The sequence below is a fragment of the Triturus cristatus genome, chromosome 3_1 (genome assembly GCF_964204655.1).
Source record: "Triturus cristatus chromosome 3_1, aTriCri1.1, whole genome shotgun sequence".
NCBI classification, from domain to species: Eukaryota; Metazoa; Chordata; class Amphibia; order Caudata; family Salamandridae; genus Triturus; species Triturus cristatus.
This window is the reverse complement of record NC_140583.1, coordinates 1,051,911,119-1,051,936,531: the sequence shown is the minus strand read 5'-3', so window position 1 is coordinate 1,051,936,531 and position 25,413 is coordinate 1,051,911,119. Positions and strand designations below refer to the sequence as shown.

Here is a 25,413-nt window from a genome sequence, read left to right as displayed (position 1 = left end):
CTAGTCTTGATTCAACCTTATGCTTCATTCCTCTAAGACCCTGTATTTCAGGTGCCTTTCTCTCCCTCTTGCATGTTCTTTCTCATCCCATATTTCTATTTGTCACCGCGTTCCTATCGCTTTCTTTCATTCACTCTGCATATTCTGCCCAGGCGTGGCCAGCGTAGGTAAGAGCTGTGGGCAGGGAGGGGTGGAATAAGTCGACAGACAACGGGATAGGGAAACAAAATTAAAAAAACACTTTGCTTGCGATCGTCGCATCGCCGGCGAGCGCAAGGTAAGTGGTTCTATTTATATTTTAATTTTGTTTCCCTATTCTGTCATCTGTTGACTTACACCCCTTCCCCCCAAACCCTGGCCAACCACCCCACCGCTCATACTGGCGCTGGCAGTGCCTGTTTCTGCCTTTCTCTTTTTCTCACAGTCAAAATCAGATGTGAAAAATAACTTCCAGCCCCAGAAACTTGGCACCAGTGCCTAACATCTGCAACCACTGGTTCAAATTAAGCACTGGAAACGATTAGCTTACTAGCTAGAGCAGGTCACTGAACATGTTTTTGTTAGAGGCAAGACACCAGAGGCCATATTTTATATTCGGCATACTGTCTGTGGTTGCGGTGCACTTTTTCATCTGATGGCCGGGTCAGGAGCGGCTGGTGACCTTTTAAAGTGGTGGGTGAGAGAAGTGCCCCACCACCTCCAAAATCAAAAAAACAAAATTTCCAATATTAAAAAAAGAGCCCTCCAGCAAAAGCCCAAATAAAAAAACACCCCCACTTCAAAATAAAACATACTACATGCATAACATAATATATTCATGAAATAAAACTAAAGTGTACTGACCCGCGGGCTTTGTGTCCTCCTCACAGTCCTTCCGAAGCCTGTGGAACGAAGAGCCCCCCTAACCAATCCTGGCGCCCCTCTCATGCTGGTTGAGAGAAACACCAGGATGGGACAGAGTGGGTTGACCAAACATTCCTTCAGGCCTTCAAGGCCTGTGCTTGGTCGCCACCCAGCTGTTCAAGACAGCTGGGTGGAGAGCTTCGCGCATGTCACTTTGGCCAGCACAAGACCACCAGCCAAAGTGACATTTGCACTTTGAAATGCGTGGCCACCACTACTCCAATCCTACTGCTGTCAATCGGTGCACCTTGGTTAAAAATAAAATGGCAATTAAATCATTTCATTGCCATTTTATTTTTAACACTTCACGCTGCTCACAACGGGGGGCGACGCTTCCCCACCCACAAAGAAACCGCCACTGGGCCGGGGGCAGACTGGGATAGTGCATCCTAGTATTTTAATAGCTGCCCAAGCCCAGCCTGTGGCAGTTCATTAGTGAAAGAAGGCCACCTAACTTGCTTTTGGAAGTGGAGAAGAGATCCCTTTACAGGTGGGTGCAATGACTGACTGCACCAGGAGTATGCTTGGAGAGTTCATTGGACCTCCTTTCCACTCTTGTATGTGTCACCCATGGGGCACTCTGGCTGTCCACCAACTCTTTGTGTGCCTCTCAACTGCACATTTTCTCTGTTCTGGTATATGTAATACATTGTGTGTTCAGTGGCAAAGTGGTTCCTCATTTCCATGGGTTCATGGGAAAAAGGGAACACCCCTTTGATATTGTACTGGCATGCACGTAGCACCAGTAGAGTAGGTGTTACAGAAGGGGCAATGCAAGCATCTCTGTACCATTCTGTAATAAACAAATTCCCCAGGGTGGCACATAAAACAGTAAAGGAGGAGCATACTGGATAGTTCATAAATTTTGGACTTGAGACCTCATTCTGAGGTCTCAAAATATACTGATTAGGCTGCTGATGGGAGTTATCAGCCAAATCAGGACTATATGATCCGGCGATTTGTGGTGTTTCACCCAATGTACTACCGGTGTAGCATTAGAAATTACCAGGGGATCAAGATTGGCATTTCATAACTCCGGGGGGCACACTCAACAGGTGTTCGTTTGGACCCCAGTTACTTTTGAGTTAAAAGGTTAGGAAAAACAAAAAATGTAATATATTTTGGGAGTGGGTGGAAAATTCGAGATTTGTGCTGGGGTTGGGGCAGGGCACCAGTTATGTTCAGAAGTGGTGGCGGCTGGACACTAAGAATCCTTTTTCCAAGTCTTTTCCATCAATAAATCTCGTCAGAATTGAGCTAGTGAAATCTGTTACTTTAGGATAATGTGATAATTATTGCACAGCAATTTGGAACTTCAAGGGATGGGATAAAACCCCAGATTATCATGAGACCCTAATTATGCTTGCGATTTAAAGTGAGAATGCTGGGATATGATTCGAAGTGCATTGTGAATTTGAGGCAGACGTTGAACACTTGGGGCCCAATTCACAGAACTAACTTAAGACAAAATACTAAACTTACTACTTTTGGTATTCACAGAAGTGAGGATTTTGTCTTAAGTTTGTCTTAAGACAAACTTAAGACAAACTTAAGACAGACTTAAGACAGACTTAAGACAAACTTAAGACAAACTTAAGACAGACTTAAGACAAACTTAAGACAGACTTAAGACGGATTTAAGTTAGGATTTTGTCTTAAGTCTGTCTTAAGTCTGTCTTAAGTCTGCCTTAAGTTTGTCTTATGTTTGTCTTAAGTCTGTCTTAAGTCTGTCTTAAGTCTGTCTTAAGTTTGTCTTAAGACAAACTTAAGACAAAATCCTAACTTCTGTGAATACCAAAAGTAGTAAGTTTAGGATTTTGTCTTAAGTTAATTCTGTGAATTGGCCCCTTGGTGTATTTTTGTTTTGAGGACAAGCCATTTTCGATCGAGGCATCTCAACAAGCATGTTTTAAAATGCTGGAATAGAGTGGCAGTTAAAGCCAGACCTATTGCTCTTGCCAGTGCTAGACAGTGATGCTGTTAGTAGTGGTGGGGTATTGGAGGAGTGAGTTGGTGCAAGTATTATTGGTGGTGTTGGTATTGTTGCTTTTTCGTTGTGGTATTTTCAGTATTGGGAATGGTATGGGTGGTGGTGGCATTAGTGAAGTAGGTGGTGGGAATAATGGTGGGAATAGTAGTTGTCATATCATGGTAATATTGGTATGGGTACTTTACTGGTATTGATGGCTGTAGTATTTATGGTATTTCGGAGGTCTTCGTGTGGTATTGGTGGTGATTTGGGTGGTATTTTTTGGTAATACTAGTATTGATAGTGGTGACATTGATGTAGGCAGCACTGTTTTTTTGTAGTATTGGTGGTATGGGTTTTGGTGATATGGTGTGGCATTTGTGGTGGTGGTGATAACAGTGATGTAGGTTATTATAGTGATGATACTGGTGGTGGTAGTTTTGGTGCTGGTATTGGTGATATTGATGGTGGTGTTTATGGTGGCATTCATCCTGCTGATGGTGGAACTGGTGGTAGTGGAATCTGTGTTTATAATTGATGGTATTTGTGGTGGTCTTGCTGGTTTTAATGGTATTGGGAGTATTGGTGTTGGTATCAGTTGTTGTAGGGTGTGATGTTGGGAAGTATTGATATTGAGGGTGCGGGTAGTGCATTAGTGATTTGATATTGGTGGTGGCAGTATGAGTGAAAGAATTGGTAGTGATTGTTTTGGTGGTTTTGATAACGGTCGGTATGGTGGTGTTAAATTGGTGGCAATGACATTGTCAGTGGATTTGATGGCAGTGGTGGCATTTGCGGTGGTGTGGTATTGGGTCAGTGAGAATCGTTTTGGAGGTATTGGTGCTGATAGTACAGTAGTAGCATTTGTGTTTTATCGGTTGTGGTCTTGCTACTGTGGAGGTGGCAGTGGTGTTGCTGATCTTGGTAGTGTTATTGGTAGTGGCCATATTAATGATGCTATTTTGATGCTATTGCTAGCGATTTTGTGGCAGTGCTAATTGCGATAGTATTGTTGGAGGTAACAGCTGTTGTATTGGTGGTATTGGTTGCATTGGTGATGGTGGTGATGATGGTGGTATTGTTGATGCTGGGGTGGTGATGTTGTGGTATCGTTGATGGTGTGCTGTTGGTGATATTGCTGTATATGCTATTCCTGCTCTATAGTGGGTCAATATTATCATGCGTGCATACCATTCCGATGCTCATGATTTCTTTTTTATGATATTGGATTTGGCCTGGCCCCAAGATAGCCATTAGTTATGATAAATAAATAGCACTGATGAGTCCATGTTAGGATCAGGGTCACATTGAGTCATGAAAAAGTATTAAGGATAAAACTGTTGCAGTAGAAACAAAAATATTGTTCTCTATCTACATTTTTTGTAAAACATAACTGGATGAAACAAAGAACTGAGATGGATGAGTATAATTGAAGATGTAAAACAGTGCCTGGTGTATTTGCAATGGAGGCACTTCATAGGAGGAGCTACGATAAACCAAACAGTCAATTGCCCGGTGGTATATGAGAAAAATATTCCTCTGGGTTCAATTAAGATGTGATTTACAATGTCTTATGCCATAGAGGTTCATCTAAAAAACATTTAGTTGAAGGGGGCTTACCAAAATCCCACTTTGAGTGTGTTGTGAGCAATATGTTCTGCAGACAGCTGCAATGTCAACCCAGACCTAAAAAGGAATTAACAATAGGGAGCATATCAGAATAGCAAAGAGCTCTGCATCAGGCCTGAACTAGATCTCCTTATTCTTATTAGGTGACACCCGAAGATGTAAACCGGCTCGGGACCAAGCCTGAGTCCTTCACCATTAGTGTCTGATAATGACAAGAGGGAGAAGAAACCACAAACAATGCCACCAAACCCATCTGTGTCTCCATCATACTAAAATGATCCCATGATAGCACTCACAGGCAGAGTTTTCTCCCATTCAATATGTGGAGAACTTCATTCAGAAATTGCCAATATTAAACAAATGGCATGCCTCTCTAAGAACTCATCCAATCCAATAGGTCCTTGAAAACAAGTATAAACATTGCTGGTATGACTTCTGGAGTGAACCTACTCCATGGAATAATGATGCGCACAGTAACCGCATGTTTGCTATAACACTACTAGGTATGTATTGGATTGTGCTGGTGTGAGGAATCATCGACAGCAAGGATTAAAAGCCCCTTCTCCCTCTTAGTAATAAGGATGATGTTGGCTAGCAGTTCAGGCTCATTGTCCATTTTAGGAACAGGGCAAGGCAGAAATGTGTTTGTAAGAAACTGCATTATTAATTGTGCAGGATGTGAGCCATGTGCAAGTAATGGGTCCACTATTGCCTCCTTCCTGTGTACCAAGTACACCATTGTAGTGCTTTGAAAAGCTCAAGATAGCAGAGAAGTTCAAGCCCTATTCAGGGGAGGTGGTGTGGGGTAGTAATCTCCATCCGCTGGCATGCAGTAACAACACTCAAATGATTTTCAGGCCATTACTTTTTCTTTGAAAAAGGAAAAGTACATATATCACAGACAAACACACAGCTAAATAGTATGCACTAATTTACAAGTGTAGTTGGGAGGTAGATGGAATCACATTTGACCCATAGGGAGTGAAGAACCCCAAAATCACAACACCCCCTACCTATGCCACATGCAACATCATCAGGGGGTGTCATTTGAAATAAAGCAAACCTATTGGCTTTGTTAAGAAGTCCCCACATGAAGATATAAAGCCAGCTTATTGGCTTTGCCAAGGGGTCACCACATTAAAATATAAGAAAGGCCTATTGACTTTGACAAGGGGTCACCAGATTCTAATATAAGGCGAGTCTATTGGCTTGGTCAAGCGGTCACCACCTTATAAGGCAGGCCTATTTGCTTTGTCAAGGGGTCAACATTAAAACCAATGGACGCAATAATAATATTTAAATGCAATCATTATCATTAAAAATGAATATTCGTAAACAATGCAATGCTTTTATTAATTACAGTACTACATTGAAAGAAATGTAAACACGTGCCAGAGTCTCTTTTACATACTCAGGCCACATAAAATGGACCAACCACTAGCGATCCCTGCACACCTGAGCTGAAGAGCATAAAGGTGTATCCCAACAATGTTGGAAAATAGATAGTTTCTCCCCATCTCATGCATCCTATGACCTGGAAGCGACAGTGTTAATTTTCTTAAATTATATGGTGGGGGCGATACTTCACATCCTGCAGCCCCCATAATGCTTTGCAGAGACATCAGTCCTTTAAAAGGGCACACCTTGTGGGGAGCTAGTTTCACTGGATCCCTGCTGCAACATTCTCCTCTGCTCATCACACGCCCCATGGCCTTTTGACCGTGTTGCATTACACCTGGGGCATAGTGTAGTCCACGTCTTCCACTCCACTGGTCCTCAGGCACCCCTGGACAATCCTTGGATTCCACATCCTCCCTCCACCCCCTGTGGCAGTTACCACTCTCACTGGCCAAGCAATGTTCTCTAGGGGCAGGCCTGGTGTCAGGTTCATCTGCTTGTGACAGGGTAAGGCCCTATGATATGTAACTAGTTCTTGGACTCAGCCCCAGGCCATACTGTCAAGGGAAGGCCAGCAAACTACCCCCCCCAACGCACATACACACCCACCCAAACCCTTTGTCTTCTGTCTGGGATCACTTCACATCTCACCACAGAGGAGCCATACAGCTGCCATGTGACACTTCAATAGTTTCAATCTTTATGCAGGAAGATGGTAACTTTTTAAGGAAGCCTTTTTCTCAATAGGTAGACAAAATTCAATTTCACAATTAAATTGGATTTTGGATAACTGTAAAAATTAGTCCTAGATTTATTTCTCTAATTCCAACTAAACCACATTTAGGGGCATATGCATCAAGCCAACGAATACCGATTCCTTAATAGCGAAAAATAAGGAATCGCCATTAAGGAATCGGTAATTGGCATGCATCAACAGATTCGGTAAAATTTAGCGATTCCTTAAAAATCGCTAAATTTACCGATTCCTTAATAGCGGGGCACGCAAACGGCCTCACTAGCAAATAGCGAGTTCGGTAATACCGAATTAGCTAATAGCGAGTTCGGTAATACCGAGTTAGCTATTACCGAATCGGTAATAGCGAAATCGCAAATTGCCGCGTCGCTCCGGGAACGTGCAGATGACATCACCAACCAGGAAATACTGCTGCCCCACCCACATAGCCTCGACAGAGGAGCAGACAGGAGCTGGGAAGAAAGACTGCCTGTGCAGAGTGAGGCCACACCGATTCTGCAAATCACATCAGACAACCATCATTGCGCAGGAAGTGCCATCCAGCGCAGAATCTGCACGCAAGCGCAAGAAGAAGTTTTCGGACAGGGAGCTGGAGTACCTCATCGAGGGAGTCTCCAGCAAACACGACCGCCTCTTTGGCAAGCTGTCCCTCAAGGTGCCTGAGACAGAGAAGCGGCGCATCTGGCTGCGCATCCGTGAGAGGGTGAATGCGGTTGGCGTCACTACCCGCAGCATCGACGACCTTAAAAAACGGTGGTATGACCTGCGGAAGCGCGCCAAAGAGAGGATTGCGGAGAGGCTCCGGGAGGCTAGCAGGACTGGAGGCGGCACATCTACAGCACCATCCAACACAGCCCTGGAGGACCTTGTGGAAGGGACGATAGAGCGGGAAGCCATCGTGGGGGTGACCCAGATGGACACGACCGGCGCAGCCACAAGTGCCCAAGGTAAGATGCATGCCTGTGCCACACCCAGCATAGCGTAAATCCATACCCATGCCCCCAGCCCAATCTCACTGTGTCTGCAGCTCTGGCACAGACAGCTCCACACATGACACTAGTGCATCTTGGGAGTTGTAGTCTAGTCAGCCCAGTGTGCATGTACAGGCGTAAATCCAATGAGCATACACCACATCAGTTGTACATGGATGGAGACTGTTCATTTGTTGGACCACAGAGGGACATTAATGGGTACAACACTATGTAGGTGTAATCATCCCACTAACCATGCACTGTTTCACACACAGATGCATCACCTGGGGACTCTGACGACAGCGACCAGCTGATCATTTCGGAGACACCCGTCGAGTCAGACCAGGAGACAGCGCAGGATGCGCACGCATCGCCAACACCTGCCACCCCACCAGCACCACCTCCACCAGCGCCACAATCAACGGCACCAGCACCAGTGCCACAAGCTAAGGCACCAGCACCAGCGCCACTAGCCAAGGCACCAGCAACAGCGCCACAAGCAACGGCACCAGCAAAACAGGCTGCAGCTAGTACAGCCACAATACCGCAGAGGCACAGGCACCAAGTTGCGCCCTTGCAGGAGATGGTAACACCCCCCCCGCAATTGGCACCCAGGCAGCGCACATCCACACCACCTGCTGCACCACCTGGAGGCTCAAGACACGCACGGCGTCACAGGGCTCGTCGCAGTTCCGTCTCCTCAGCAGAACAGGATGTCCCAACAACCTCTGCAATCGAGGAGAGGATGCTGCGTACACAGCGCCTGCAGGGACGACATGTGGCTAGCATTAGCTGCAATATCGTGCGCCTTGCGAGGGAGATGCGCGCCATGACTGCAGCAGTCACCGACATGGGCACGGCGGTCAGGGACATGGGCATGGCGGTCAGGGACCAGACCACTGCGGTTGCTGAGGGCAATGCTCAGCTCAGGGAGGAGGTACGTGAGCTCACCCGTGCCATGAGGGAGGGCCATGAGTCCCAGAGGAGGAGTAACCGGCAGCTAATGTTGCGTTCCGCCGCCGCTACCAAGGCCATACAACGGCACAGCAACAGCACCGCTGTGTTGGCACGCCGCACAGTCTCCCTGCAGGTGGACCTTGGGCACTTCTGCGGGGATGTCGCTAAGTCACTGGGACACATCACCACTGCTGTGGAACACCTTCAGAGCAGCACATGCAGTGCTGCTGCATTGGGAGGGGATGACACAAGTGAGGCTGCCTCCAGTGTCAGCAGCGTGTCACTGGCAGAGGCCAGCACCAGGCGCCGCAGTTCGCGTGCCTCCACGGGGACAGGCCGTGGTGAGGCATTGGATACACCTGAGCGGAGGCTTGGGGTACGTGGCAAGCGCCACTAGACAGTTGGACATGCATGCAGGACCATGGTGGGGCAACCATGGCCATCCAATTATTGTGTATGCACAGGCCTGACTTTAAGGCACCTTTTATTTACATGAATGCAATCAGAGCATGATTTACAATGCTAGTTTTGTTGCACAATTCTCAGTGCTACTGTGCATTAAACAGTTGCACCACATACTAACTTGTAATGTCTCATTTTCCCATGTTTCAAAAATGATTTTGCATTATGTATGTCCGCCTCCTATGGCCCTCTGCTGTGTTTGGGATGTGTGCCTGTCGTTGTTGGGCGGGTGGTTGGTCATCCCGGTGGTCGTCATCCCTGTCCACCTCTATGGGTATCCCCCTTCTGGTGGCAATGTTGTGCAGCATTGCACATACAGCAATTATCCGGCAGCATGTTTCAGGTTGGTATAGCATGGCGCCGCCAGTCTTGTGGAGGATTCGGAAGCGGCTCTTGGGAATCCCAAAAGTCCGCTCTATCACATTCCTGGTGCTGATGTGTGCAGCGTTGTAGCGATGTTCCTGCGGGGTTGCAGGATTTAAGTATGGGGTGTGTATGTATTCACGCAGGGCGTAGGCACTGTCACCCAGAAGATAGGAGCATAGACTTAGCATTGGTGATGTACATACATGTGTGGTGTTGGGGTGGGGAAGCGTAGTTCTACGTACCTAGCAGGAGTCCCTCTCCAAATTCTCCGTTGATTAGTCGCCTGTGCATTCCACTGTGGCGGAGGATGTAGGAGTCGTGTGTGCTCCCTGGGAATTGTGCCACTAGGTCCGTTATGACGTTATTGGCATCGCACACAACCTGCACGTTGATCGAGTGCTATGACTTGCGGTTCCGGAATATGTACTCATTTGCTGCGGGAGGACATATGGGGATATGCGTGCAGTCGATGCATCCAATCACATGTGGGAATTGTGCCACCTGGTAGATTGCCTGTTTGGTGCGGTCCAACTGCTGTGGGGTTGTGGGGAAGCTGATGTGTGTGTGTAGCATTGTCAGCATGGCATCTAGGAATCTCCTGAAGAAGCGTGACAGTGCGCTTTGTGACACACCTCCGGCCACCGCAATTACCCCCTGGAAACTCCCTGAGGCCAGTAGGTGCAGGCTGCATAGGACCTGAACGTGCGCAGGGATAGCATTTGTCCTGTGTGTCTGGTGCTGCAGTAATGGTCCCAGGTCTGCAATCAGGCGCATGATCATGGCACGATTGAGGCGGTACTTCTGGTACACCTCGTCCTCATTCTGCCCGAGCAAGGTGATGCGCAGTCTGTATACTCGCTCCTGGACCCTTCTCCTGCGCTGTCCTGCTGCATTGATCCGCATCCTCCTTGCAAGCACATAGAGGGCAGCCATTTTGTGGGAGCCAACAGGGTATCCTGGGCCACCTTTAAGGGTTTGGTAATTGCCTCAAGCATTCGCACATGTATTTATTTTTTTTGCATTTACTTTTTTTTTTTTTTCCACTTTACCTCCAGGTTTGGATTCCCCTTATTTAGCTCTTGCAAAATAGCGATTATTGGGATTTTCGTTATTAGCGAGTTTTGTTGCATTGGGGTGCGATTCGTTATTTGCTATTGGCAGTTTCCGGGAGCTAATAGTGATTTCGGTAATTGCTAATTCGGTATATAGCGATTCGGTAAATTAGCATTTTGGGTATTAGCGATTCGGTATTTCGCGGTTATTTATTTTGCGATTCGTTATTTGCTCAGGTTTTGGGTGGATGCATTGGGATTGGGTATTTTTACCTCAATACCGGGAGCTATTAACGATTCGGTATTTTACCGACTGGATTTTGGCTTGATGCATAAGGGTGTTAGTATGTATTAAATGTAAAAATTTAGCCCAGTGTTTTCCTTTGGAAGGAGCCAGCCTTGCTAAAGTGAAAATAGCTTTGGGGGATATTTCACTCTAAGAGCATGTCCAACATTAACTTTTACATGCCCTGACTTTAAATTCCATGCGCCCTGCCTTTATACACAATAAGGTCTACTTAGAGATGACTTGTTAATATTTAAAAGGAAGTTTTAGGTATGTCAAAAGACAGTATTTTGACAGGTCGAATTTATAGTTGAAAACTGACACAGGCATCTTACTTTGGGGAAGCTACCAGGCAACAGTAGTCTCTCACTTACAGCTTGCAAATGAGTGCACACACATGTTTATGTGTAATCAACCCAGTGTTCCTTTCCCTAGCTGCACCACAGTGGCCTTTTTTTTTAAAGGAGTACACTTGTGATAATAAACATGCTCAATCCATTTACAATGAAAGTACCCTGAGTGAAACTCGGGTAGTGAGACTCACCCACAGTAAAGGCTCAAAAACCAGATGATCAAAAATAAAATATACCGGCAGTAATATGGGTGGAACCTATTTGAAACAGTATATAATTGACCCAGTCTGTCCTGGCAGAGTGATCCAAGAGATAGGATCTGAAATACCGACCAAAACAACTACCAGTTCTGAAATGAATTCAATCATTCCATCCATAATGTTTTGATCTGCTCAGTGTATAACCCTAAGTAGTATTGGTATGCCCAGACATGGGTCCATTAGCTTGCTCTTCCTTAAGATATTTGCACTACACTGATGAGGCCCAATGTGGAAGGAACATTTTTGGTTACGCTTGTACCCCCTTAAAGAGAAGACATGGCCCAGCAATTAAAGGGGGGCTAGTGGGGCAGCCCAATACTGTATTCTGTTAGGGTGATCCCTTTCTGTGGTAGCACATGGAGAAAAACATGGTGGAACCACAGCAAATGCTTATGGATGAGATTGATACAAGGGTAGGGAAGTGCCCTTTTTATATGGTCACCCCCCCTACTTTTTGCTCAAAATGCTGATGGTTATGACTCTGATAATGCACTGGAGTCAGCGGCCCAGACCTCAGTGCCTGTTCTCTCTCCGAAAACATATGTTTGACTTGGTTTTCCCAAATTGGCAACAACTTTGCCCCCTTGTAAGTCTCTAATGTATGGTACATGGGGTACACAGGGCATAGGTGGTAAAGGGGTCCCCAGTGCTGCAGCCCGGTTTTGTGCCACCCTGAGTGACCCAAGTAAACTACTGACATCAGGCCTCTCATTGAAGGCTGCAGGAAGAAGTGCAAGATGCCCAAACTCGACTGTGCCCTCACCTCGTGGGGCACAGTGAATACACTATCTTTAATATATGTCAGGCTCCCCTGAGAAAGGTCTCCTCAGCCCAGGAGGCAGGGTGCAGTATATTGAAGGACAGGAAATATAAGTGCAAGCCTAAATGTTCCTATAGTGGTGTTCCCTAATGGAAACTACTATAAGTATTAGTGGTCCGTAGGATAACATGGGCTGCCACCCGGGCATTCTCAAGGTGGCAGCTCCATTATGGCACTGCCGAAATAGGTCATGTTTGGCATCAAACACTGTGACGTCTCACTCCTGACACACATCTCGTGCCTTGGGTAATGTGCTCTCTGGTGGCTGGTGGCTACCATAGTGGTTGTCCACCTGGTTGCCCCAGATTGTCTGTGTTCTTGCTGGCAAGCCCCCACTTCCAGCGTTTGCTGCTGCCAAGGCAGGATTCTGACCTCCTGCCAGGCAGTGTGATTACTCCCAGGAGTCAGGAACAAAGGCTTGAGCAGGAAGGAGGTGACACCTGCTCCATCCCAAGCAGGCTAATGAAATGGCACATTAACACAGTGAGCTTTAAAGGCTGCACCACTTCTGATATGCATCTGGCTGACTCGCAGTGGAGGAAACATACCTCCACCTGTCTCAGGCACATTTGCATCAGACAGGTAGGAAATTAGTTAGTCAAGGAAGGCTATCCACACCTCCAGGGTGGGCAGCCTGGTCTGTACACTAAAATTAGAGGGTTCTGGGTAGAAAATGTGACACATACCTCTGGATGTGGTCACCTCAGGGATGGACTAGCTGCAGGTACAAGCTGCCCATTGGCTACTTGCTCCAACACCCCTAACTCCCCTAAATCAAGCTTTTAAGTGCGCCCCACCAGAATTTTGGTTCTGAACTACCTGCATCAAAGAGGACAGATGAGACCAGTACCAGTGACAACAAGACTTACCCAAAACAAAAGAGGGATACCCTGAACCTGTGGCAAAACTCTTGGAACTGCCTGATCGAGATTCACCCCAGACAGAGGCACCCCTGTGGGAAACCTAAAGCACCCACAGACTCCCCTGGACTAGTGGCACTAGTCCCATGCAAACTGCAGGTAAAACAGTGCTCTGGATCTGAAGAATCGGCAGTTGGGCCCTCCAATGGATCACCCAAATCCAGATGGTTGAGTGCATACTGGGAACTCCAGTCCTGCCTTTTACAAAGTTACAGGCAGCTACAGTGTTCCCTTGGGCCACTGGACGTCAAAGATACTTTCTGCTCTGCTTAACGCTGCCAAGGTTTGTTGGTCGCCAGTCTCACAACCTATAGCTCCTGTTTTATGTATGTAATTACGGTCATTTTGGTGTCTAAATAAAGATAAATATACAGTATTTTTATAAAATGGTGTTGGATTTCTCTTGAGTCGTGTCAATTACTCACCGTCCATATTAAGTACTCTGAAATGCTTAACAAATGTTCCTCTAGTAAAGCCTGATTTCTCTTTGCCACTCTACTAGGACTGAGCTAAGGATTTATTAGTGTGAATCCAAGGACCATCTCTGGGGTATCATGATAGTATTATATGGTGAGGACTAACCCCCATAGCACATAATACTTCACTTTCCTACAACAAGCATTCCAACACCATAATCACCTGTTGATGTTCTCCATATCCAAATACAATGCCAATTAGTGTTTCCTTGAAACTGTGAATGCTGTCTTGACCGCTAATTAGTCATCGAAAAGTTAATATCTAAATATGATTCTAACCTACTCACCTATGTTAATAAATGCTATTTGCAAGAATTGAATTGTGCACTGATACCTTTGATTTTACCCATCGGCCGTGAGTCACACTTGCTCTAATGGGATAAAAACACACCAATAAAACTGGCTATTAAAAAAATGCATGGACCTGTTGCCAATTTCACTAAACAAGTTTTGACTGGATTTGAGAAAGTGCTCAGACAATTAACTGTTTAATGCTGAGGGCTTTCTGCAACATGGAGATCTCAATTTTGAATCTTGCCAGCTTCCAGTCTGTTCCTAGCTACTGTCAGAGTTACAAAACCGTTAAGTAGGTGCCACATTAACTTGTATCAGTTATTGATCCTACTGCTATTAATAATAAGAATTATAATAATACGTACTACTTATACCAGTTCCCTAAATCACGTTGGAGAATCATGAGCTGTTGGGGTATGGAATAAGAAGTTTTGTATGACTGAAATACATAATTTTGTAGCAACATTTTTGCCATTTGCAAGATACACAAATAACAACTGCCAAAAACATGGAACCAATGAGCAAGGGATCGTCCTTCAGGGACACATGTGTGTTGGGGTTTTGACAGACTGACACAGCTTCGGTAAATGTGTCCAGACAGTCATTCCAAAGGAAGGAAGGTGGAGGGCCTGCAAGAACCCATGACTGACATCCCGCTACACTGTCCCTCGATGAGAGTGAATACCCTAGCAAGTCTGGCCTTGCTTGAGACACCCAAGGGACAAGAGTGGCTGAGCCTCAGATGCAGATGGGTATCCAGAATGCCACAGGTGAAGTTCCCGAATGCAGCACCTGGGAGAGGATGTAGCCTTAGGGCTAGAGCGGTTGACCTTGAAGCTGGGGAACTGGGTTTGAGTCTCGGCAGGGATGCTCAACATCCTGTGATTCTGGGCAAATCACTTAATCTCCCTGTGCCTAACAACAAAAATGAATGTGTCCATCTGTAACAAAACTGGTGCTCATGTAAAGGGTTCTGTCACCTGATATCTTCAGGTCTAGTTTACGTTATATAAAACTCTAAAAAAAAAAATCAAAAACAGGCTGATCACCATGCCGGGGGCCCAGTTACCACACATGCTTGGGGGGGAGGGGTGCTATGTAGGTCCTTATGGAAGCAGGGACAATGTGGTGCACAAGAAACTGGGTAGCAACATGCCAACATGGTGGTGCCAAAGTGGTGGTCAGGGTCCATACTGCAGGCAAAACCAATCTATGGTTGCTCCTGTTCTAGTCTGGATAGGAGCGAACTCAGGCTGTGTTTATAGGAGTAGGACCGAAATTGATCCGCATATGGCTGGTCTCTGTTTGGAGTGGCACAGATATCAAGAAACAATGAACTGGAATGCAGACATTGCGAGCATCAGTGGCTGAGATTAATTCATGCATTCCATCCATCGTTTTATTGTTCGTTGCTGGGTGATAGGGGATGTTATAACACGCTGGATGCAGCAACATTCTAGCAGGGGCATCCAGTAGCTTCATCAGAGGGTACCATGGAAGACGACTCAAGAAAGAGGCCAGAAGAGTCCAGAACACGTACATACACTACTGTAGAGGATGACAACAGGCTGCATGTTGAAGGCTGGAGGCACTCTGCAGACACTCCCCTGAGGTCTTGGGGGCATTAGACTGGAGAGGAAGAAACCACCTCATATGCCTGGCCTCACACTCTTTATTTGGCCTAGCAGCAGGGCACAGGCCAAAGTAAACAAAAGGATGGGGTTTACATAAAACATTTTGGGGCATATTATCAAGACAGGCGATAAAATTATCGCTGCTTTAGCGGCAGAAAACTGCCGCTAAAGCGGCGATAAAGGGCTTGATAATATGCTCTATGGAATTCCAATTGAAGCCCAGGTTAGATGTGAAGGACATCTAACCTGGGCTTCAATTGGAAATCCATAGAGCATATTATCAAGCCCATTATCGCCGCTTTAGCGGCAGTTTTCTGCTGCTAAAGCGGCGATAATTTTATCGCCTGTCTTGATAATATGCCCCTTTGTGAGGGTTTTTCTAACATTGCAGGATTTCTACAAGAGTGCTACCTTTGCGTTTTTTTGTACAAATCGTAAAATAGCTATATTGTAGAATACATAACTGTCCATCATGGGTCAATTATATGTGCCCGTTACCGGTCATACCTTGGCATCAATAATATGATTGGTTGATGTGCCCCAGTTGCAATAAAAAATGTTCTGTTTAAAGTACTTCCTGCCCCTTGGAATCAGGTCCAGGCGCTATCAAGAAAATTAAATGTATATGGGTCTGATTCACTAAGAAAGTGTGAAGACTGTTTAAAGCCAGCAATAATCTGTCTGTTTTAAGAAAGGATTTTGTCCTCCATAAATACATTGTGGTTTAAGAAAATATTAAGCTGTTAAGCTGTTAAGATCCAGAGAAAGCCCTTAATGGCCCAGGCTTTGTAGTTTAAGACAGTCTTACTAATGTCTTAGAAAGACGAGAACTTGTGAAAAAAGGGCCCTTAAGTTCAGAATCAGAGGTGAATTTTTCCTGGACAATGCAACAAGAAAGTGGAAGAATCGTCCTATGAACATCATCCTAGAAGTGTAATTGATGTTTACAAAGAATATCAGAAAACTGCCTGCAAGGCAGTTCCAGATGTTTAGACACCTTGTGATAATCGCGCGCTTTATAAATCTCTTAACATAACAGATAATTCACCTAAATGCAGTGTTTATTTCAAATTACTATCCATAAAACAGGTTCATTAAAACATTGCAATTACAATTTCACAGATTAAATAATACTCATCCTGCCAAAATCACTCTGCTTGGCAGTAGTTTGATTCTCATACTCATGATGGGAAATAAAAAACTATAGGCAACGAAAAGAAAAGTGCTTTGGGTTGAAAAACAAGCATTCTTTGGAGACGTTACACGTGACAGCAGAAAATTCAAAACCTTGCTATTTCTTGCCAGCTCGGAATTTTGTGATGGAACAATAAAAGCGTTTGAATCCTTGTTTTCAGAGTGCAAACACAGTGTGTACCCTTACATAGCCAACCCGCACTTAAATCTTAACAAAAAGCTAAGAGATCAAGGGCACTTTCAGGTTACTATACAGTGGCACTACACCCAGTGATCATTTTGAAATTTCGCCTATAAAACAGTGCAGGCTATCTGGTTGCAAAAACCTTAGAGGGCATATAGCCCACCCATTGCTTACCATGGTAATTTGCTTCCTTTTTATTCCAATCCTTGCCCAGCTCTTCTTGTGTTTGTCCATGCCCTGGAGCATAGCACCTTTATCATCCTTTTGGCTTTCTGGCTTGTATCCCACCGCTACTCACTTTTAGGGAACTACTTTTTTCTTTTTGGTTAAGCACTCTATGAGAGGGCAAGGATTTTCCAGATCTCACCTTGCGTGCTTCTTTTCTAGGCAAATACTCACCCCCAGTTCTCTTTGTTGCTCTGTCCATCATGTGTTGACTGCTCTCTCTTGTGTGCTGCTGCCACCAAGCTCCCTCACCCCTTCTGTGCTCTGTATTGCTCTCTCTCCAATTCCTGTGTTGCTCTCTGTCTTATGTGCTGTTTCTCCTCTCCTCTCCCCACCCATTCCTCCATTGTCCCTCAAACTTATGGGATCCTTTTTTATTTTCCCACATTCCTGCTAATTTATTATTTATTTTTTCATGGATCCCACATCAAAATAGCAAAATGACAGCCAAGTCATTCTTTAGGCATGTGCATGCGTGGTGACCCATATGTGGACCTACAGAATGACATGACATCGGTGGACGCATCATCAAAGCTTTATAACATTGGCAAAAAGTACTTTGCTTTTTGCCGATGCTGCACAGCGGCATCAAACTGCATTGGCAAAGTCAATGTGTCCAATAAGACCCATAGGCTTTGCCAATGTTTTTGTGTGGTAGGTAATGGCTACAGAGTAAAGATGTGGCTCGCAGAAACAATGTTGACACAAGCAATTCGCCATGTTTGCCAGAACTCCTATAACTCTGGCTGTAATAGTTGTTACTATAGTTTCCCCTGTATTTTCTGGGTTATTCCAAATCAGAGTTAGATTCTAACAATTAGAAGTGGGTGATCTTCATCTGGCCACCTTTCCTCCACCAAACCATGGAAGGGAAAGAAAGAGGGATTTAGTGTCATGTGTTTCAATTTAGTTTGATAACACCGCTATATAACTGGACAGAACCCAGTTACGACATAACCAGAACCCAAACTGAGATATAGAAAATCCATGTCAACAAAGCTGAATTCTCTCCACAATTTTTATACTGAAAGGTTGACCATGGCTGTTATCTTAAAGGTTTAAAGTAGAAGTCAGTAAAATCACTGAACTTTGTGTCTGCAAAATCACTGTGCTGTTGGGACAACTTTTCAAATATCATCCAATTCCTTGAAATTTGCACTGTTTTGTTTAAATAACACAAAAAAACAGAAAACAGAGGTTTAAAATAGAATTAGACTAACACCCAGAAAATGTCTTTTAAGAGGTGTTAGGTGTCGTAAAATAAGTAACAAATGTTTTCACTTTTTTGTGGAAAATAAGACTCGCAAATCTATGATTTGTGCAAAACAAGAGGTACTCCATCACTAACTTGATGGATATCCCATCCAAAATATTAGACGTGCCATAGGCTATAATATAATGCACATCTAATGCGGAGCATTGGATATCCATCACGCCAAAGTCTAAATCAGGCTCTTAATACCTACTTTAGTCCCTCTATGAATCCATGAATGCAATATGCAACACACAACCTAGACTGATAACACTATCTACATGATAAACTCAACAACCAACCAATAGTGATAACTCATCATCAGCAATATGACAGATTTAACATTCAACATTTGATGATAACTCAACACAGACAATATGATAGACTCCGCTCTCCAACTATAATGATGGCACAACGCGACCAATGCAATAGACTGGTCATCCAGAAACAGCCTAAAAAGCCCAACCTACAATGACTACATCGTACTACTGTGACAACTCAAAACCACCATAGTAATAGACTAGGCATCAAATCTGTAGTAATTCAGTACCCTCAATCTGACAAAATCAACACCTAACATATTAGATATCTCAGTGCCACAAATATGACAGATTCAATATGCTGCCCATTAAGATGACACCTACATAATAATATGCTCAAATCCCGCTACCATAGTCAACAAGAAGCTCCAACTGTAACAGGCTTAAAACCTATTATAAGAGAAGTTCACTGCTTTAAGATAACAGACGAAGAACACTTCTGTAAGTACCTTCTCTAGCCCCCAATCACCAAAAATTAACTGACTTAATTTTGCATTCTAAAATTAAACTCTGCAATGTGATTTTTCCTGGAGAATCTCTTCATCTGTACACCATTATAAACAAAGACAAAACACGTTGCTGTCAAGGGACAGAATTCTCACACCATGATAGACTCAACTCTTCACTATAATGAGCACAGCACTTATGATTTATGAGCATTATAAGAATTTATAAGCACATATAAGAACAAAACACTCTTATCACTATAGACTGAAATTCCCCTTAGAGTAGACTCAAAACTCTCCTATATTGAATTCAACACCCACTCTGCACTTGAATCCCAACATCAACACTGTAAATTATACCCAGCGTCCCATTAGAGTCGACTCAACACCCCGCTAAAAAAGATTCAAAGGACCACTATAGTAAGGTTACCTCCCACACTTTCATTGATTTGACACCCTCATTACAACAGTCATGTTCCGAAAATATAATAGACAAAACCCTTACCTTTTTTGGTGCCCCAGAAAAATTCCCATTATTTTTGCATTGTTGCAACTTTGCCAAAATAATTCCCAGTAATTTCTCCTTCCTCTGATTTACCATAATTCAATAGGTGGGAAGATAACAGGGATACCATTTTTTGAGGAATAACACATGGAAATTGGTGATTCTGCACCAATGCCTGTATGTTTCCCCTAGTGTTTCAAACTTTTGGTCCTGATGGGGTTGGTGATTTCTGTTACTAACCCCATTGGCATTCTTAGGGGCATTTGTTATTAGCACCTTAATGTCTACTGTATGTTAAGTTCATTGTTTATAACATAACACACTTAAGAATGCCAGTATTTTAAAATCAATCCCCCATTATAATAGTGTTTTTACAGACCTACCCCCTCATTGAGATTATTCACTTTGCAGAGCCAGGCCATACAGACTTTCCATTCATTATTTCACCACAGTAGACCAACCTCTCCAACTATAAGAATGACTCAAAACATCAACTATAATAAAAAGCCAACAGGAAAAAAATGTAATAGACATAATGTTATGAGTACAGTTGAGGATCAACATTTCTTCCTTAATCTTTTACTGTCTTCTCCCATACGCAAACCATTCCTTCACCCATTCATACTATTCACTATAATAGATCAGCATTCCAACATTAGAAGTGAATCAACACCATCAGTAAATAGTCAATTGACACAACCACCATAACAAGTGAACGGACCTACTATTACAGACTCAGCATCATAACCATACCATAACCACACCCCAATATAATTGACTCAAGACCCCAAAAATATAATCAGTACCATAGTGTTAGATTAGAGATTCAATTCTCCTGTACAATGACATCAACTTCAAAGTAGAAGATGCTCAACCATTATTTTTATAGTCAACAATGCTACTATAAAAAACAAACACCCCAACTATAATATAATCAACATCCCAGTTTGGCTTTGCACCTGCTCTATGACATAGCCTAAGTTCCAACTGTAAGAGTTTCACTGCACGCAATATTACAAACACAACACCCCCCAATATATGAGCTTCACCAACGCAGTGTAATACATACTCTCTGTCCCAAATTGAATAGATTCACCCACTCCCAATAAAATAGGCTTGCCTGCTCACACAATACTGGAAACATTGCCTACTCAGTACCCTAAATCTGAACCTACTACCATAGGCCTGGTTCCTTATTTCTAACCAAGTAATCATATTCACTCTAATAACACAACACCGCATGACAATGAACTCAACATATCAATATAATGAACTCAACAGCGAACTAGAATAAACCCAAAGAGCCCACCAAAAATAAACAAGGGTCCCATGGTATTGAACTCAACACAACCCTGAAAAGAACTCAACACTTAATAAACTCAGTACCTCAATCCAATCTAATAAAAGCCATGTCCCATTTTAATAAAGTAACCACCCAACTATAATGAATACAGTGCACTAGTATAATTAACTTATTTATCCCACTATAATAAATTGAAAACCACACTGTAAAAACCACCAGTGAATTCAGCTCTTTTAGTATAATAAACCGTCCCTTTGTGATTAACTCAACAGCCCCCTGTATAATTTCAATGCTGCCCTATAATAAACCCAACACTCTACATTTATGTGCTATAATGAACGTAACACCCTGCTGCCACTGAGAATTCAAAACCCAACTATTGAGAAATCAATGCCCCACGTTGATATAGCCATCTACCCACTTTATGTACTCAGCAAACCATTATAAAGAACTCACCCCCTGCTAAACCATTCCACACCCAGTTGTTAAAAACTCGAGACCCCACTGTAATGAATGCTATAGCCCAGTACAATAAATTTGACACACCTCAATAATGAATTCGCAACACCACACAATAATACTTTGTCCATTTCTATCTCGGTGTGGATGGCCCTGTGATAATCCTATGCTTAAAGACTTTGATAGAAAAGTAGGCATTTGAGATGAGCAAATTTAGAGTGTCGCTGCTGTTGACGGTGCTCTATTCAGGAGCTGCTCTCGACCTAAAATTGGGAACTACCCAGAGTTCTCTACTTCTTTTTACCATAATTTATGCATCATTCTATGCCTGAAGGGTTATTGTTTTGACTTTCACTGTGTGCTCCATTGTGTCTGGAGCAAGCTAAACCTCTCTGAAGAGCTATAATGGAAGCGAAACAAATGTCAGGGGTTGCTTTTACTCATTTCAGGTTGGCTTGGTTGGTATTTTACCAATTCAAGCTTTAATACTGTGCCAGGAGTGGTAAAAGGCTTTTGTTATTTACAGCTTAGCGTGGATGGCACTGTGCTAGTTGTATACTTAAAAACTTTGCTGTAGAAATGGCAAGACTTTGACCCTTTCTTTCTCGGCATGGATGTAACTGTGCTAATCCTATGCTTAAAGACTTTGATAGAAAAACAGACATTTAACGCGAGCAAATTTAGAGTATCCTGGTGTTGAGGGTGAGCTATACAAGACTTCTCAGCTTCTTTTATGCACAATGTATGCGTCACTTTAGGCCTGAAAGGGTATTGTTTTGACACACACATATAAATATAATTTGTTTAATGGCATGAGGCTGATGAGACACTTAAAATTGCCTCTAGGCAAGACCGAAAGAATTAACAGAAATTCTAAAATTGGTATTTCAGAATGCCTCCTGCTCTCTATTATAAGGAAGTTCTGTGTGCACTATGACCAAGAGTATTCAAACGGTCTAAGGAAACCAGCACCAGATTATGAATATTTTACCGCTGCCTGGCACACTCACACTGTGCACACAAGTGGTGCCGGAACAATTTTCAGAGTTGGTATGCTGCTGTTAATATTATAGCACTGAAGCCATAAATTCAAGCATCACACAAAAAGCAAGTTCAGAAAATGTGCCATGCCCAGTCAGCAGTACAATGGTACAGTTGAGGTAGGTAACCTGTGGTGCAGTTTGAAGCACTAGTGAGGTAGCACACTTTCATTTACAGACAGCGCATTTTCTGTTGAAATTGGCATTAAATGTGCATAGATGTGCAATTTTACTGGTAAAACTATGAAGCACACAAACGATAATGCGTAGAAATCGTGTTCAGGGAATATTTATCATCCGAGCAAAATAATGTAAAGTGTCTTGATTCTTTTGATCCTATTAAAATCTTTGATTCCATCTCACTTCAGAATTAGAAAAAAACAAGCTTTTCATGTGTGCTCATCCAATTGCTGATAAATTTCCAATTTGTATGGTTAATTTACAGGCATTTAAAATGTTGTGTCTTAGAAAAATACTGATTTACTACTGCCTTTTCTGTCACTTCCTGAACCCCAGCAAGATTGGTCACTTTTACTAAATCATCTCACTTTGCTGTCACAGAAGTAAAAGTAAACACAGGTTTCCAAATGAGCAGCAATTTGTCAATTGACCTTTGCCCTTGAACTGGCAGTAAATGTGACAAAATAAACAAAAAATGGAAAGGCATTTTCATTGCTCATTCACCTTCTGAACTCGAGCATGGTTATTTTTAGGGGGGGTGCAGCACTCCCTGTACTCCTACTTCCAGTACCTACTGTGACCGAATGAAACATATAGCTGGGAATGCATGCTGTGCATCTTAAACCAGGCCTGGCATAAAATAATCTGCTGCTTTGTGACAGATGTATGCTGCGGCGCTCGCCTCCCGGGGGCGAAGTGCTGGCAGCTCCTGAGGGTCCGGGCTAGAGACAATACCCCACTTCTGTTTTGTTTTTTTCTGGAGTTTTATATAGCTCGAACTTGACCTGAAGGAATCAGATATCAAAGCACTTTACATGACCACCAGCTGTGTTACATAAGGACACATTCATATTTGTTAGGCACAGAGAGATTAAGGTAAACAACCTTCACAAAGGAAGCCGTCACCCCGCATGTTGATACAACGTGGTCGTTACCACGACCACGTTGTAACATCGGATACCATTACCCCGCAAGTCGTAACAACACCTTCCCTACTGTCCGCACAGACTGGAGTTGGAATAGTAAATTATACTATTCCAACATCGAGGGCCCCCCTCCGCAAGTCGTTGTCACGACTTGCGGGGTAATGGTATGCATTGTTACAATGCGGTTGTGGTAACGACCGCGTTGTAACAACATGCGGGGTGACAGGCTGCGGAAAAAAGAGAAATATTCGGAGATTAAGTAATTTGCCCAGAATCACAGGGTGTTGAGCATCATTGCCGTGACTCGAACCTGGTTCCCCAGGTCTGAGATTGAACACCCTAGCCCGTTCTGCCACATCCTCCCCAGCCTGTGACACCAGAAGGTGGACTAGCACAGAGAGAAGCGACCGCGAGAGGCGTCTGGGCCTCTCCCATGTGTGGAACCGAGCTCTAAGTGCTATACCGCCCCCCGTTCAACAGAGTGAGCTAGGAATTCAAAACTTTCATTTAAGAACCAGAAACTATATCTGCAGTTTCCCTGTGAAGCTTCCTTGTTGCTTGATAACCTTCCTCATAACAAACACACAACACACGTGGCCACAATCGTAATGTGATCTATAAAATTACATATCCACGTTCAAACCTGTAGCAGGGATGCACTTAAATAAATTTATCTAAGCAGAATATTATGGCACCAATACCTGGCATAAACAAAATGTAAATATGCCCTTATGGGCAGAGGAAACCTGCTTTAATTTACCTTTCTTTGAGAGTGGGATGAACCATGACTTATGAGGGGTGACAAATCAAGTGACTTGTGATGCCCCTCCCCTTGCTTAACAATGGTAATAAATAGCACATTATACTCTGTGTTTGTCCATAGATAGCTTATGCCTTCCTATTGTTTTTTCATGCATTTGTTTAACAAAAGCTATTTAACCAAAGTCTGGATACAAAGGGTTAACATTGTGCTGAAAGGTAAAATTACATTGAAGAAACCTCATATCTTTTAGGGGAGTTGTTTTACAGTGTGAAGTAATTGCTACCTGCTCTCTGTGGGGGCAGTAAAACATGACTTTGTCATGTCAATTTTGTTGAATTGTAGTAATTAATTTGAATTTGCCCTTTGCAGTGTAGTAATACATGTGTGAATGCAGGCATGTTGATGCAGCTGCTTTAAATAGTATGCTATTGGGCTACATTTATTTTCACTGCCATGGAATAATTATTATATATGCAGAGAGAGTACGGTACTATACAGCCACGGCCCGTATAGGGCGTGCTACCGGGCCGGTGACATAGGGCGGGGAAGGAGCAGGGTGGGGGGTTGTAAAATGCAGCATACGGCCGATTTCAGGTAAGTAATGAAAAAAAAAATGCATTTTGTTGCACGCGCTGCATCACATTTTACAACCCCCTCCCCCGCCCAACGTCACCGCCAGCCGCGGCCGGTGGAGGGAGTTCCGTGGGGCGGAAAGGCAGGGCGGGGGGGTTCTAAAAACCGGAATATGGATAATTGCAGGTAAGTAAACAATAAAATAAATAAAACGAATTTCGTTGCGCGCCCTGCTTCGCAAAATGCGATGCAGCGCGCGCTATGAAATTTGTTTTATTTATTTTATTGTTTACTTACCTGCAATTATCCATATTCCGGTTTTTAGAATCCCCCACCCTCCCCCGCCCCGCCTTTCCGCCCCACAGAACTCCCTCCATGGGCTGCGGCTGGTCACCGCCCCGGTAGCATGCCCTATACGGGCCGTGGCTGGTACTATATATTACCATTGTTGAGTGTTTGTTTGGACAATGACTCACAAGAGGTGAGTCCTCAAGTAAGAAATCATACCCCTCCCCTCCCTCAAACAATGGAACTAAATG

The 25,413-nt window shown here is 43.8% G+C and overlaps 1 protein-coding gene across 31 annotated transcripts in view; it reads right to left on the bottom strand.

The window, feature by feature from the left end:
- The window catches only part of LOC146861496 (uncharacterized), a 299,073-nt gene that overhangs the window by 231,484 nt on the left and 42,176 nt on the right, over nt 1-25,413 (bottom strand). For 14 of the 31 annotated variants that reach the window (XR_014978992.1, XR_014978980.1, XR_014978981.1 and 11 more), the window contains exon 2: nt 4,493-4,558. The exons of the other annotated variants lie outside the window; for them this stretch is intronic. Coding sequence is in view for 3 of the 14 variants with exons in the window: in XM_085645826.1 (XP_085501952.1) it covers nt 4,493-4,558 (66 nt within the window). In the remaining 11 variants the exon portion in view is untranslated. The remainder of the gene's footprint in view (nt 1-4,492; nt 4,559-25,413) is intronic. 31 annotated transcript variants of the gene reach the window in all.